At 41.2% G+C, this 13,501-nt stretch overlaps 2 protein-coding genes across 4 annotated transcripts; both read right to left on the bottom strand.

Annotated features, from left to right (window-relative positions):
• Positions 1 to 891: 891 nt before the first annotated feature.
• On the bottom strand, positions 892 to 5,556 carry LOC127608503 (claudin-7-like). The gene is made up of 6 exons (XM_052077620.1): positions 5,324 to 5,556; positions 3,719 to 3,941; positions 2,540 to 2,704; positions 2,296 to 2,377; positions 1,372 to 1,494; positions 892 to 1,190 (listed from the first exon to the last, which is right to left on the bottom strand). The coding sequence occupies exons 2-6, from the start codon at positions 3,933 to 3,935 to the stop codon at positions 1,085 to 1,087; spliced, it is 693 nt and encodes a 230-aa protein (XP_051933580.1). The 5' UTR covers positions 3,936 to 3,941; positions 5,324 to 5,556; the 3' UTR covers positions 892 to 1,084.
• A 665-nt stretch (positions 5,557 to 6,221) lies between these two features.
• On the bottom strand, positions 6,222 to 13,021 carry LOC127608502 (presenilins-associated rhomboid-like protein, mitochondrial). 3 transcript variants are annotated; one of them, XM_052077617.1, is made up of 10 exons: positions 12,865 to 13,021; positions 11,989 to 12,208; positions 10,988 to 11,128; positions 10,862 to 10,910; positions 9,966 to 10,061; positions 9,730 to 9,879; positions 7,625 to 7,695; positions 7,414 to 7,515; positions 7,211 to 7,308; positions 6,222 to 6,961 (listed from the first exon to the last, which is right to left on the bottom strand). In XM_052077617.1, the coding sequence occupies exons 1-10, from the start codon at positions 12,939 to 12,941 to the stop codon at positions 6,838 to 6,840; spliced, it is 1,128 nt and encodes a 375-aa protein (XP_051933577.1). In that variant the 5' UTR covers positions 12,942 to 13,021; the 3' UTR covers positions 6,222 to 6,837. The 3 variants fall into 3 exon arrangements, with proteins under 3 accessions (XP_051933577.1, XP_051933578.1, XP_051933579.1); XM_052077618.1 differs by having other exon boundaries at positions 11,989 to 12,205; positions 12,865 to 12,992; XM_052077619.1 differs by lacking the exon at positions 9,966 to 10,061.
• Positions 13,022 to 13,501: the final 480 nt, after the last annotated feature.

Below are 13,501 nucleotides of genomic sequence, written 5' to 3'. Positions count from 1 at the left end.
CACTAACCCCTTGCTTGAAACTGTAATTTGAAATCAAAACAAAGACCCGAACGTGATGGATTATTTTAGGCCGATGCAGATATTTGGCAGAATAAAATTCCGATAACTGACTAATTGGCTGCTAATGAATAAAATATCACATTTTTTGGTCCCTTAACACTTACAATAATAAAATACTGGCAGAACATTTGAATGTTTTATAATACATTGTCAGATAGGACATTTAATTTTACAGTGAGAAATTAGCAAAAATCCACAATTTTTTTGTGTTTGAACATTGTTGTCTTTGTCTTATGTTGTAATGCGTTACTGTGTTAAAAAAACTTTTTAAAAAGAAAAGACAGGAAAGGAAAATAGGAAAAATACCCCCACTAAACCTGCCAATTTTTGGCAATTTTAAAATTGCTAATAAATGGCCAATAGAATTGGCCTGCGTACATTTCAGCTTGAAATACAACACAAGTTATGAGGTTATTACAACAAATTTTTAATATAAAATGAACATTAGACATCTTTATTCATTCATTCATTCATCTTCCAAGCCGCTTGATCCTCACTAGGGTCGCGGGGGGTGCTGGAGCCTATCCCAGGTGTCTTCGGGCAGTAGGCGGGGGACACCCCGAATCGGTTGCCAGCCAATCGCAGGGCACACAGAAACAAACAACCATTCGCACTCACACTCACACCGCGGGACAATTTAGAGTGTTCAATCAGCCTGCCACGCATGTTTTTGGAATGTGGGAGGAAACCGGAGCACCCGGAGAAAACCCACGCAGGCCCGGGGAGAACATGCAAACTCCACACAGGGAGGCCGGAGCCGGAATCGAACCCGGTACCTCTGCACTGTGAAGCCAACGTGCTAACCACTGGACTACCGGGCCGCCCTAGACATCTTTAATACTCAACAAATTAGGATAAAATTCAATAGTTGTTAGTCATCATTTTTATTTTCACCCAAAAAGGTGCGTGATCCCTTCCTATATCATGACTTAACGTGAAACAGAACTCAGATAGTAAAATGGTGACAAAAACATGCAATGGTGATGATTCCAGGTGGAAATGTGATGATGCGCCAGCGACCGGCTCACACATAAGCTTTGGTGCTGCTGGAGCCTTCTGAAGCTTGTGCTGCTCTGTAGATGTTCATGTTATGACCTTGACCGCTTTTGGAGTAGTTGTATGAAAAATGTCTGGGAGGGAAACAATTATCATGTTGAATCACTTGTACGAATGTAAATAAGAACAAAAAATTAAAATAAACACATTTAAAAATGTTTAAAGACAAAAAAACGGAAAAGTAATGAGCGGTATGTCATTGCACCCTGTGAGTGCAGAAGGGTGTACTGCAGAATGGATTTCATTGATGCATACCGTGCAGGTGGGAAGGATGAGGGGGAAGCGCTCCCTCTGCCGGAGCAACACAACATTGCACCTCCCAGGAGCGCCAGACCGGAAGCTGCCCAGCCCAGATACAGACCAGTGCCCAGCTCGAACCTGCAATGCATTCATGCGTCTTCTTCATCCTCCTTCTCCACCTCCCCTCCTCCTCATCATCATTACTGACATTGTCGTCATCATGTCATCAGTTTGAAATGACTAGTGTTCTCATCTTCTTCATGATTGTCATCTTTATCATGACTGTCAGTGTGTCCTTGTCGTCACATGATTCACAGTATCAGTCTTAATCATAATGATGATTGTCGTTTCATAATCGTATTATCTTCATCGTGATCAGAATTATTATTGACATTGTCTTCATCCCCATATTCTAATTCTGATTGTTGTTATCATCAGCATTACAATCACTATCATAATCATCATCATGTCAATGTCATCAGAATCATGATTGTTATCGTCCTGATTAATTATTGTTGTGTCACCACCATAATTATGATTGTCGTCGTCATCATCGTGATCATCATTGTGGTCATCATCACTACAATTCTCAGTAGTCCTTGTCATCAATATCATCATCCCAATTGCCATTGTTGCTGTGATTGTTAGCATAATTCTCGGCATCATCATCATCAAATAAAGTCACCATCATTATGCATGTTGTCAACGCCATCATCACATCAACATGATTGTCGTCTTTATAGCATTGTAGCCATTATCATCATGGTTGTTGTCATCATGACTGTTATCACTGTCACAATCTTCAAAGTTAGGATCATCATCATAACATGATAATAATCATGCTGATTATCATTGTCATCATCACCGTAAATATGATTATTGTCACTTTCATCATATCATATTAATGACTATCGTCATCATCATAATCATGACGGTCACCTGACTCCATTGTATAGAGGATTGTAGAAATCATGGATGACTCTGCCAGCATACCAAGACACCGCGATAAGAGTGGACACTCCTGGACAGACAGGCCGGTAAGAAGACAGACAGACAGACAGACAGACAGACAGACAGACAGACAGACAGACAGACAGACAGACAGACAGACAGACTGGCATGTTGTCATTTGTTGGGCGTCATCGAAATTGCGTGCCGATGTTTGTCCTGAGCGTCCCTTCACCTGACAGGATGAGCATGACGCCTCCACTCAGGAGAAATTGTCTTTTAACTTGCTCGGAGCCTCCTCCCACTTTACTGCACTTCAGACCCAAAATGGACACGATGATTGCGGCCAGGCCCACCACCAGAGATGACATCATCAGAGCACGACACACCTGCACATGCACTGACCAAACACATACACGCATGGGCATATTGTAGTGTCTGATGTACATGTTACAAACATCCTTGTACATGTTAACAAGTTGTCGTGTCAGATATACATGTGGACAAACTATAGTGTTGGATGTATGTGTGAAAAACATGTGACACTCCAAACGGTGTCGAAACCAGTGTGTCAGATGTAAATTTTCAAGATGGAAATACAATACTTATGTTGACTTTGTGACAGCTAAAGATGAAAACATTAAAGTTGGCTGTACACTCTCGACAGTGGACAGTTTTATCTAGATTAAAAAATAAATTACATTGCAGGGCTCCAGATAATGCAGGCGGTCCCTGAATGTAGTATATATATATTCATCAACAGTGTATGTTATAAATGTTGAGTTTTACCATTACAGTATGAACAAATATGTCAGGTTGAAAAAGACAACCTTTATTTTGACCCTATATGATGATCCGCGGTTCAGAGGATGGATACATATATTTAAAAAAATATATATAATTTATTGTATGTTCAGACTTGGCTATTCAAAAATCAACTAATCAGTAAAGCACCTTATTTCCCGCGCTTCGTAGTATAAGTCACACCATTGAATTTTAAAACTGCTTTCATACTGTATATAGGGCGCACCAGAGAATAGAAACTATAATAGTAGCTGCAGTTGCTTTATGCATCCACTAGCTGGAGCTACACTACAGGAATACAATACAATACAGCTTATTTACAGAGAGCTTTTACGGCCGCTGCAGCTGCAACAAAGCACTTTATTTAACATTTAAAATACATCTCCAAGAATTCAGAAATTTGATCCATATATAAGGCGCATCAGATTATACGGCGCACTGTTAGCTTTTGAGAAAATTGAATGCTTTTAGGTGGGCCTTATAATGAGGAAGATACGGTAACTACTGTAAATTCTTTTTAAAATCAAGACATTGATAAAGTAACAAAGTTACGTTTCACAGTGTTTCAACACTGTGGACATACAGCAGTGTCTGATGATGTCCCACTGACCTGGCAGGCCGAGGAGCGTCTTGAACTTGTGACACTGCAGCGTTCCCAGCGAGGTGGCCGCACAGCTCATCCAGAGGCCCTCAAACTGCCACTGGCTGCTACTCAAAGACTCCGCCTGACTCCGAACCTTCCATAGCTGCGACGATGTGCAGCTGGACTGAAGACACCACGAAAGCACGCCCGCAACCAGGCCGCAAATCTGCAGGCCCATCGACATGATGCGCTGTACCCACAAACATGAAGCAAATTTCAGTTTGACTTAGCAATGGGAAATTTGGGGGGCACATTTGTCATTCGTAGATCCACAAAAAGTTTCAAGAAGCTGAAAGGACATAAAAAGTCACCAATCTTATGGTTTAAAGCATCTCTCTCTGGCTCAGTTCCGACTAATCTATTAAAAAAACAAATGAGATCGTGTGTTGTTATGGGAGTGTGGCCGCAAAAAAAAAAAAAAATAATCCCACAAAACCAGTTTGAGTGAGTAACTTGATTAATCTCAAAATGCTATGCATGAAAAAAGTCTGATGAGTTTTAGAAACACCTCCAAGTAAAAAAAAATGCATGAAAAACATGAAATTTGTGTGATGTCTATCACGAATTGACCCACAAAAAAGTTCAAGAAGCCATACCTGAAAAAAATTAGCTGTTCTGGTTTGAATCCACCATTTTAGGATTGTTTTTGGTCATTTGCAAGGGTCCTTCAGATGTTTTGAAAACATAACCCCTGGAGACGGTTTGACTTTGCAACATAAAATTTGGTCGACATGTCTCCGCTTAATAGACCTACAAAAAAAGTCCACAAAAGCATGCCTAAGTTTGCCATTTTGGTTCAAAGCCGCCACTTTAAGGTAATTTTGTCCATTCCAGTTGCCCTTTAAAAACAAACCTGTCCCAGAGATTTTGTCCAACTGCAACCAAATTTGTAATATTTACACCAGACAGTTGAATGAAAGAAATTTGTTTACAACAATTGACTTTTTGTCATTCAGTGTGGCCATAACGTGGTGGGAAAGTGTAATGAGTCGCGGGAGAACAGCGTTACACACACACACAAAAATAAAAAATTGACATCACATAAAACTTGTTAGATGTTTCTAGCATGAGTAGACCTAAAAAAAAGACTGTCAAGAAGCCATGCCTGGAAAAAGACAAAGTCTGGTATTTTGGTTGGAAGAACTGGTAGTCATTTCAGGCTCATTTTGGCCATTTCCAGGGGTCCTCCAAAGACAAACCATTACTACAAATTTTGGCTGGAATTCCATCAAAGCCCAGAGCTTGACAAAACCTCTTGTGCAACAAAAGCACTGCCTAGAACAGATTCATTTAATAAAAATCTGTCATTGAAAGACGCAGAACAAAATTGTATTCTCCCATGGTTCTGTGAAAGGTTTTTCCACACAATAATAAAAACATATTCACTCAAGATCTTCTTGGTAAATAAAGTGTCTCAGAATGCAGTAAGATGGGGTGAAAAAAAGAAAAAGAATGAAATGTAAAAATGTTAAGCCTGAGAGGACATCACCGTAGTCTACTTAGTTTCTAGACAAAAACTATTTGGTTTTGACCTCAAAAACAACAAGGCGACCCAAACGGTGGAGTTCTTACCGTCTGCTCAAGTCTGTGGAAAGAGGGTGTTAAGGAGTTGTGGTTTATTAACGTCCACACTGGTGCTTTCAGTTCACTTGTGTGATGTGAAAGCCGATGTGAGGCATTGAGCGCTCTGAACCGTTTCGGGTCGACGAACTCTTCAGAAGGCCGACCCTCTAAAACATTCGTCCCCGCCAAAATCGCAGTTTCACCTTAAAACTCAGCAAGAGGCTCAAACAAACATCATTAACATTTACTTGAGGGGAAACCAATTAAATGCTATCGAGGAACTTGATTCAAGCTGATTAGTGAAGTTGGGCTTTTCCATTTTCATTTAAAAACACTTTGTCTGTAAGAGAGCCAGTTTGTGGACTTCAGACTGTCAAACAGCTCTTGTTTGCAGGTCATCTGCTGTCAGTCAAAGTGGACCCATCTAAATTCAAAGTTAAAAAAAATTCACCAAAATCACTCCAAAGTTTATCGGACACGATAAATAATTTATTTAATGCTAATTTGTCATGTTAAATGTCTTTCATCTAGAACTGCTTCAGACAACAAAGTGTATGCAGAAAATTGGTGAAGATTGAACGACTGTCTGTGTCCTATGTGTTGTCTTATGTTATTTTTGTTATTTTGACTTCAAAATGGCGCCGCGAGAGTGGCTGCCTTTCCAGCAGCTCCTATATTTTGTTGTTCTACTTCTTACTTTCATAACTTTGCTGCTGTGAATTGGGAATTTCTCCATTGTGAGACTAATAAAGGTTTTCTTATTCTTATTATTCTTAAAAAGCAGTCTTTCCTTTTTTTGACCTAATATGAGGCTAAATTAATTACAGAACTCTATCACCCTGGGATTTGTTGGTTGAACAGGTCTTGATGTGGTTTGTTGCAAATCCAATCCAAATGCTCCCTGCTGGAGGTTTTAGATAGACCTTTATTGGTGTCACATAAATACCGGTAAATAAAACATATTAAAGCAACAGGTCTGTTTACGTCACCTAAACTGTGAAAGTGGGAATCTTGCCAAAGTGCCACACCATGTCACTAAACATGGTTTTGTACTGACTTGTCAGTATAAACAAGTCAGTGCAGCAAATGCTACCAACTTATATTTGTAACATTTAAATTAAAAATGGGCGCCATTGTGTCATTTTTAAGAGCGTATTATCAAAATAATGACATTGCTAGAAAGCCCTCATCCAGGGTTTCAATTTGACATGTGACTTGAAGTGTTTTTTTCTGACCTTGTTACTGATTGAGTCAAGGTAATTCTCCACCCAAATTGAATCAGCTTAGTGTCTTGGCTTGCACTTTGTCAAGACAATCGGGGAAAGAATAAAAAGATCAACATTTCTAATCATGTGATGAAACATCATTTTCAAGACTTCAATAATACAGTAAGAAATACGCTTGGAGATGTTCATGGGAAGTAGGCCAAATGGCTGATCTGTACAGCAATTATTTATCAAGTTTACAACAAGTATTGATCAAGTTGGGAGAAAGAGTTATTCACTCGAGTCCATTTAAACGTCCTACGTGGAACCTCCTCGCTCGCCCCCGTTTCCGCCACCCCGACCAGTCCGTAGCTCATGCCAAAACTTGACAAAAGGCTCGCGGTTCTTCCAAATCAGCTCGTGTCCAAAGAGGATGTACCAACTGGGGGAGGAAGCAGAATACAAATCGAATGCATTCAAACAACTGTTAACTGTTCATCTGCCGAACAAATTACAGTCCTACAATATATAACAATTCATAACGCTGCTATTTCTTAACACGAATGGTGTACAGTTTTTGCCTGCTATGAAGTGGGAAAAGGGAGGATGAAGCTCCTCAACTCATTTCAACTCTGTCGGTACCCTTGTGTGGATTGGAGCTGTACTGCGGCCTGACCCGCTTCCAACTTACATGCCAAACATGGCGCCACCCAGATGAGCCGCGTGGTCGAAAAAGCGCCATCCCAGCACCAGACCTGCCGTATCCATGGCAACAATCGCCTTCAGTGCCTGCGCAGAGACAAAGAGAGAGAGAGAGACGAGTGAATGTACACATGGATAGACAGAGCTTTCTCAATGGACAGACAGCTGCGTGAATATACAGGATAGTCTTACGTTGGCCGCACTAAAAGTGAACATCGGGAGGAAGATGATGGCCAGTTTGGCTTCTGGCATTTTGGTGCAAACGGCAGCAAGGATGGTCATGATGGCTCCCGACTAAAAACACGCACATCACATTTCATATTCAGCAAATACTGCACAGTACCATGACATTGGACTGATTATGTGGTGATGATGACGCTTCATGACGCAGGAAGTTGCTCACCGCTCCCAGAGAGGGACCAAACCTCCCGGTGGCCATTTTGCACACGTAGCTGAAGAAGGTGGAAATCACGCCTGAGCGAGCAGGGACACACACACACACACACACACACACACACACACACACACACAGAGACCCAGATCAGCACAAATGAGCATGTGTCTGCGCTTTTGTGTGTGTGTTTGTGTACATGTGTGTCTATCTATCTGTGTACATGCTTATCTTTGTCTGCCTGTGCAGGTGTGTATTTGGATGTAAACCTGTGTGTACTTTCAGTGTGTATCTATTTATGACCATCTGGCAGTATGATTGTGTGCATGACTGTATGCATGTGTGTGTGTCTGTCTGTCTCAGTGTGTCTGCCTTCATGGGAATATGTACACTTGCATGTAAGTTTGTGTATCTTTTTGTATCTTTCACAGTGTTTTATTCTCAATAAGCATGCCTTTCCGGGTTATAATTTTAGATTTGTTTAATTATGTTTCATTTTTATTTAGTTTTGACTTGGTTTTTAAATGTAGTTAACTTTAGGGCACACTGTTTAATACTTCATTTTAATTTGCACGAACCTTAGCTTTTATTTTAAATATATGCAAGAGTTAAGAAAAAAAGGTCACTTAGTGCCGTGTAAAAAAAAAGTAAACTGCTATTCTTAATTTATAAACGACTGTTTGACCTTTCCTTTTTCTGTACGCAGATAAAGCCAGACAAATACACTTAAAGTGAATCCCAGAAGCCCATGTATGATAGTAACAGAAAGGACATTTTCGCTATAATTAAAGTTTGTTTTAGGAATGTGAGAACTAGTTTCAGTTACTTTGGTGTTTGTCTTGCATCTGTCTGTCTGTTCTATATATGTAGCTGTGTGTGTGTGTGTCTGTGTGTGTGTGGTGTGTGTGCGTGCGTGCGTGCGTGCATGTGTGTTCTTGTCTGCGTCTATGTCCATATTTATCTGCCTATGCGTGTATATGGACTTCATGCAGATGACTGCCAGATCTATGTCCCACTGAGCAAGAAAGACGCCTTCTCATTAAGGCCACTCCTATCCTGTCTGGAAGAAATCAAAACCTGGATGGTACAAAATTTCTTGAAGTTCAACGAAAAGAAGACAGAGGTGATATTGTTTGGCCCCAGTGGACCTTGTACATTCCATCCTGTAGACTTGGGCCCCCTATCTCCTTATCTGAAATCAACGGTCTCAAACTTGGGACTTAAACTGGACAGTGATTTCAAACTCGATCGGCAAATTGGTGCCGTTGTTAAATCCAGCTTCTTTCACCTTAGACAGCTGGCCAAAATAAAACCTTTCCTCTCACATGAACACTTTGAGACAGTAATTCATGCCTTTGTCACATCCCGGCTCGATTACTGCAACGCCCTGTACTTTGGAGTCAGCCAGTCCTCCATCAAGCGCCTTCAGCTGGTACAGAATGCCGCTGCTCGCCTCTTGACTGGTACTCGTAAGAGGGAGCATATAACTCCTACTTTGGCATCCCTTCACTGGCTCCCCATTCATTTTAGAATTATTTTTAAGATCCTCCTCTTTGTTTTCAAATCTCTGAATAATCTCGCGCCACCTTACCTCTCTGAGCTCATACGCCCCTACACCCCTGCCCGGCGCCTCAGGTCTGTGGACCAGTCTTTGCTAGACGTACCAAGAACTAAACTGAGGCTCAGAGGGGATCGAGCCTTTTCTGTTGCTGGTCCATCTCTCTGGAATGACCTCCCACTGAACATTCGGCAAGCCTCCTCGCTGCCCATCTTTAAAGCCCTCCTCAAAACTCACTTGTATTCTTTGGCGTTTGACTCAGCATGACTTAGATTTGCTCTTGATTTTACTGCTTGGTGCTTTCTACCGCCTTATTACTTATTACTTATTACTGATTCGTCTTACTGTTTATTGTATATGTTAAATCGCTCCATGTACAGCACTTTGTATGCAGCGATGGCTGTTTGAAAGTGCTCTATAAATACTGTTGACTTGACTTGACTTGACTTGACAATGAGTGTGTTTGTGTCTCTGTGTCCCTCTCCGAGTCTACGTGTGGATGTGTTGGTCAGCGTGAATGTGTACGATATGGGTCTGTGAGTGCGTGTTGCATTATTACCAGCCGACAAATAGACAGCCAGAAATTGTTCCCTTCCCAGCATGGAGACGGCGCTGGTGGAGAAGCTCCACAGGACATACATGTTGGCGGCCATATGGAAGAAGGACACATGGCTGAAGGTGGACAGCAGCATCGGAGAACACAATGTCTCTGGAGTCAAACATGCGCACAATATATTAACAAAAATAAGAATTTGATTGTCATTATAAAAGTGCCAAAAATGATGTTTGTCTGACTGGAAACGGGGTCTGCTGTGAAGTACTTGAACATGGAGCGCTGCAGCCACGGAACTCGCCAGCAGCAGAACACAACCACGTTCGCGGCCAGAATGGCTGAGAAACAAACGTGACACAGTGGAAATCATATCGTACTTTAAAAAGACATGACGAGCAAATGGACAAACGGATGAGTGAAGGTACAGATAGACAAGTAGGAGAATAAACGGTTGAGCAAGTGGAGAGAAAGTTAAGAGAAGAGAGAAGAACCGGTAGATGGAGTGACCGGACAAAAAAGAAGAAAAAAAGCCGATATTAGATTCTGGCAGTAAGTTAATCATAAGCAAAACTATCATTGTATCACGGTCATTAAAATTGCCACTCCAAAATGTCATCTTTTCTTTCTCCCACTGGTGAGCTATTTTTTTACAACAGACTTAAATGCTGTTGATGTTGTCCTTGGGGCTCACTAGTACCCACTGGCACCAATACCTCCACCCCCCGCCTGTGTGCAACTGCTCAACACTCCCGTCTCTGCTCAGCCGAGGAGGGAAGGGGGGGGGGAGCGGGGGGAAGCCTCTGGCCTCTTCAATGATCTTCAAAAAGGCAGCTTGTTTAGTGATCTCAAACAGCCAATCATATTGCAGCTGGACTTTGCCTGCTTTGGAAGACCCTCAAAAAACAAAAACAAATGCTCATTACCGGTGAAGGACAGTTGTAGCTGTAACTGACACTTTGACTTTTTATAAATGAAGTAAACCATCAAAGCGTGCCTACTAGATGGACAAGAGAATGGGCGGACAGTCCAGCGAATGGAAAGACAGCTGAGAGAATAAACAGACAGGCACGAGAATACACAGCCACAACTGTGTGGGGAGACAGATGAATGAATGGATAGCACCTGCCAGTCAGCTCACCTGTGACCGTCCTCTGGCCCTCACTCAAACTGTTCCACCATTGATTGACCTGAGACACAATCAACCAATCAGAGATAAGATCAAAGCATGTGTGAGCGGGGCACGGATGTCAGTCAATCTGCACACCTCCTTGCGGATGTCCCCTCGCTTCTGCGGCCGCACCCTCTCCAGCCAATCGGCTCGCAGTTCGTCAAAGTAGCCCTGCACGCGGGACTTGAGCGACTCGTACTGCCAGATGGCCGCCGAGCCGAAGGAGCAGCCTGTAAACTGACAGGAAGTCAGCACATGCACATGCGTCGTTTGAAGGAATGTATGTCCTGTATTGCTCTGCCGATATTAGCTATTTAAAATAAAATAAATAAATAAATAAATAAAAGTGGCTTAGTTTTGCTAAATTTCCCCTCTGTTGTAAAGTTAAACAAATACTAAAAGGCAAAGTACTGGAAAACAGTCAAATGCTCTGTAATTTATGTTTATAGTTGTAAGTGTTGAGGGACCAAAAATGTTATTTTATTAATTACATATAATTTGAAAAACTATCCCATCAATCGGTTATTAAAGTTGTATTAAATGTTTTTATGGGGGACACTTACTGGCATTTTATCGTCTTTTTTTCCAATAAGTTTTGGGTAAAAAAAATTTTCCCCCCATCATGGGAATAAATTATACACCGATTTTCACGATTCGCAGGTGAACTTTGTCCCTGGCCTGTATAAATAGTGGCGGTCCAATGTACAGTATATGGTGATGGCCACTTCATCTCACTAAGGTGCAGTAATAGTTAACATTATTTTCAGAAGAGAAAGAATATTTGCCTCCTATGTGTATTGGGAGTGGCAGTAAAGATCTTGATGCCTTTTTTATTTTTTAAAGAACTGTTCACTTTTTCCCAAACTGCTGCTTGTTGTTGAGGGAGTTGAATTTCCTGCCACCAGACAGTGCTCGCATCTCAAAACTTTCCTCACCCTTTTGCTTACGCAAAGTCTGCTCATGTCTAAGCAAAGAAAAAAATGAACATTGGCTCATATCATACACAAAAAAACCACAACAAACAACAACAAAAAAAAAAACCTTCTGCCACTATTATCTTAAAGAACCACTCTGCATGTGTCTACGACACAACCTACCCCCACGGTGAAAAGCAACGGGCGCACCAGCCGGCCAAATGCTCGCGGCGAGCTCGGTGATGAAGGAGGAGGCAATTCCCAGTGAGGGTTGGACGTCCGCCGGTGGGAAGCCACTTCTGAAGAGTCGAAGTGTCCAAGCTCATCCTCAACTTTTTTGCTTTCAGGCTTCTTGGCGACTTTGCGGAAGGCGCAACGCTGCTGCAAGTTGTGAGTCCACCTGCTAAACACACGTAGAACAACAAAACTTAACTAATGACTGTTGGATGCGTTGAACCTGTCAAGAAATTAGGAAAGGCAAAGTCGATATACAAAATATCTCTTATCTTGGGAATTCCATTGAGAAAATTTGCGGAATGTGATATATTGTTCCCAAGATGTCCTGAATTATGAACAGTTTCAAGTTGGACTGGTTTAAATCGGTTAGGTTAAGAAATTTGACATTATGAGTCATATTTTAAAAACGTCTCCATTCTTCAAAAACAACAATTTTCTTGGAAAGTGTCGAACTATGGCAAAAGTAGGACTTTTGAAAGTAAGATGATGGAAAATGGTTGCCATGGGGTGAATATTTTTAAGTTGTAATGGTTTGAATGGGTAGAAAAGTGTGGCAGTAGGAGAACGGCAAATAATGCCAAAATAATTTTAAAAAATTATATACACGCTCTTTGTAGCATTTACACAATTAATAAACTACACAGACATATCAAAGTAACTTTACAAACACGGCTATCTCGCAAAGAATCTATAAATTACCGAATGGCCAGCGCCAGTTTCAATTCCACTGTTTTATTATGCTAACATTGCTAACTTAGAGCAGCGGGGGTTCGCTTGTTTGACAACCAGCCAGGTTTCCCTCCCTTCGGCTAAGTCTCCCACCTGCCTCCCCTTACGCTCCCGAGAACGTCCTCGCTGGTCCGGAAAAGTAAAACGCCGTAGCTCCTCCATGCCGCCATGTTGGAGCAACAGTTTACTTCCGGGTCGGGGAGCGCAGAACTGTCAAGAGCAACTGGAGGCTGTTGGTTGAATAAGCCGGAAGGACAACGCATAATCAGTCGTACGAACAAAACAATAAATAGGAGTAAAATGTTTTTTTTAATTACTTTGCTTCAGTTGATTTTCCATTTGTCTGTACTCTACTTGAGTATTTCTTTTACTGATGACTCTTTACTTGGACTGTCTACATTTTCGAATTTATACTTTCTGCTTTTTTATTTGATCATAATAGTCTCATTCCATACGAATAATCAATACAATTTATTGTAGAATTTAAAAAAAAAAACTTGATTACATTTGAGACATTTTTAACTTAGCTTAAGGACGTCTACTTTTGCGAGTTTTTTGCCACATCTGCCAAAACCTTCACAATAAACACTCACAGAGTTCTTTTTTAAATCTGGTATGTGAAATTAGTTGGACTGTGACGTTATATTAATGTTTGGTTATATCAGTTGTTTTATTTCACGTTACACAGTTTTCATGAACTGGATACGCGATGAAGCATGAGGTTAATTGT

The sequence above is a fragment of the Hippocampus zosterae genome, chromosome 10 (genome assembly GCF_025434085.1).
Source record: "Hippocampus zosterae strain Florida chromosome 10, ASM2543408v3, whole genome shotgun sequence".
Classification (NCBI taxonomy): domain Eukaryota; kingdom Metazoa; phylum Chordata; class Actinopteri; order Syngnathiformes; family Syngnathidae; genus Hippocampus; species Hippocampus zosterae.
This window is presented reverse-complemented; position numbering and strand designations above follow the sequence as displayed.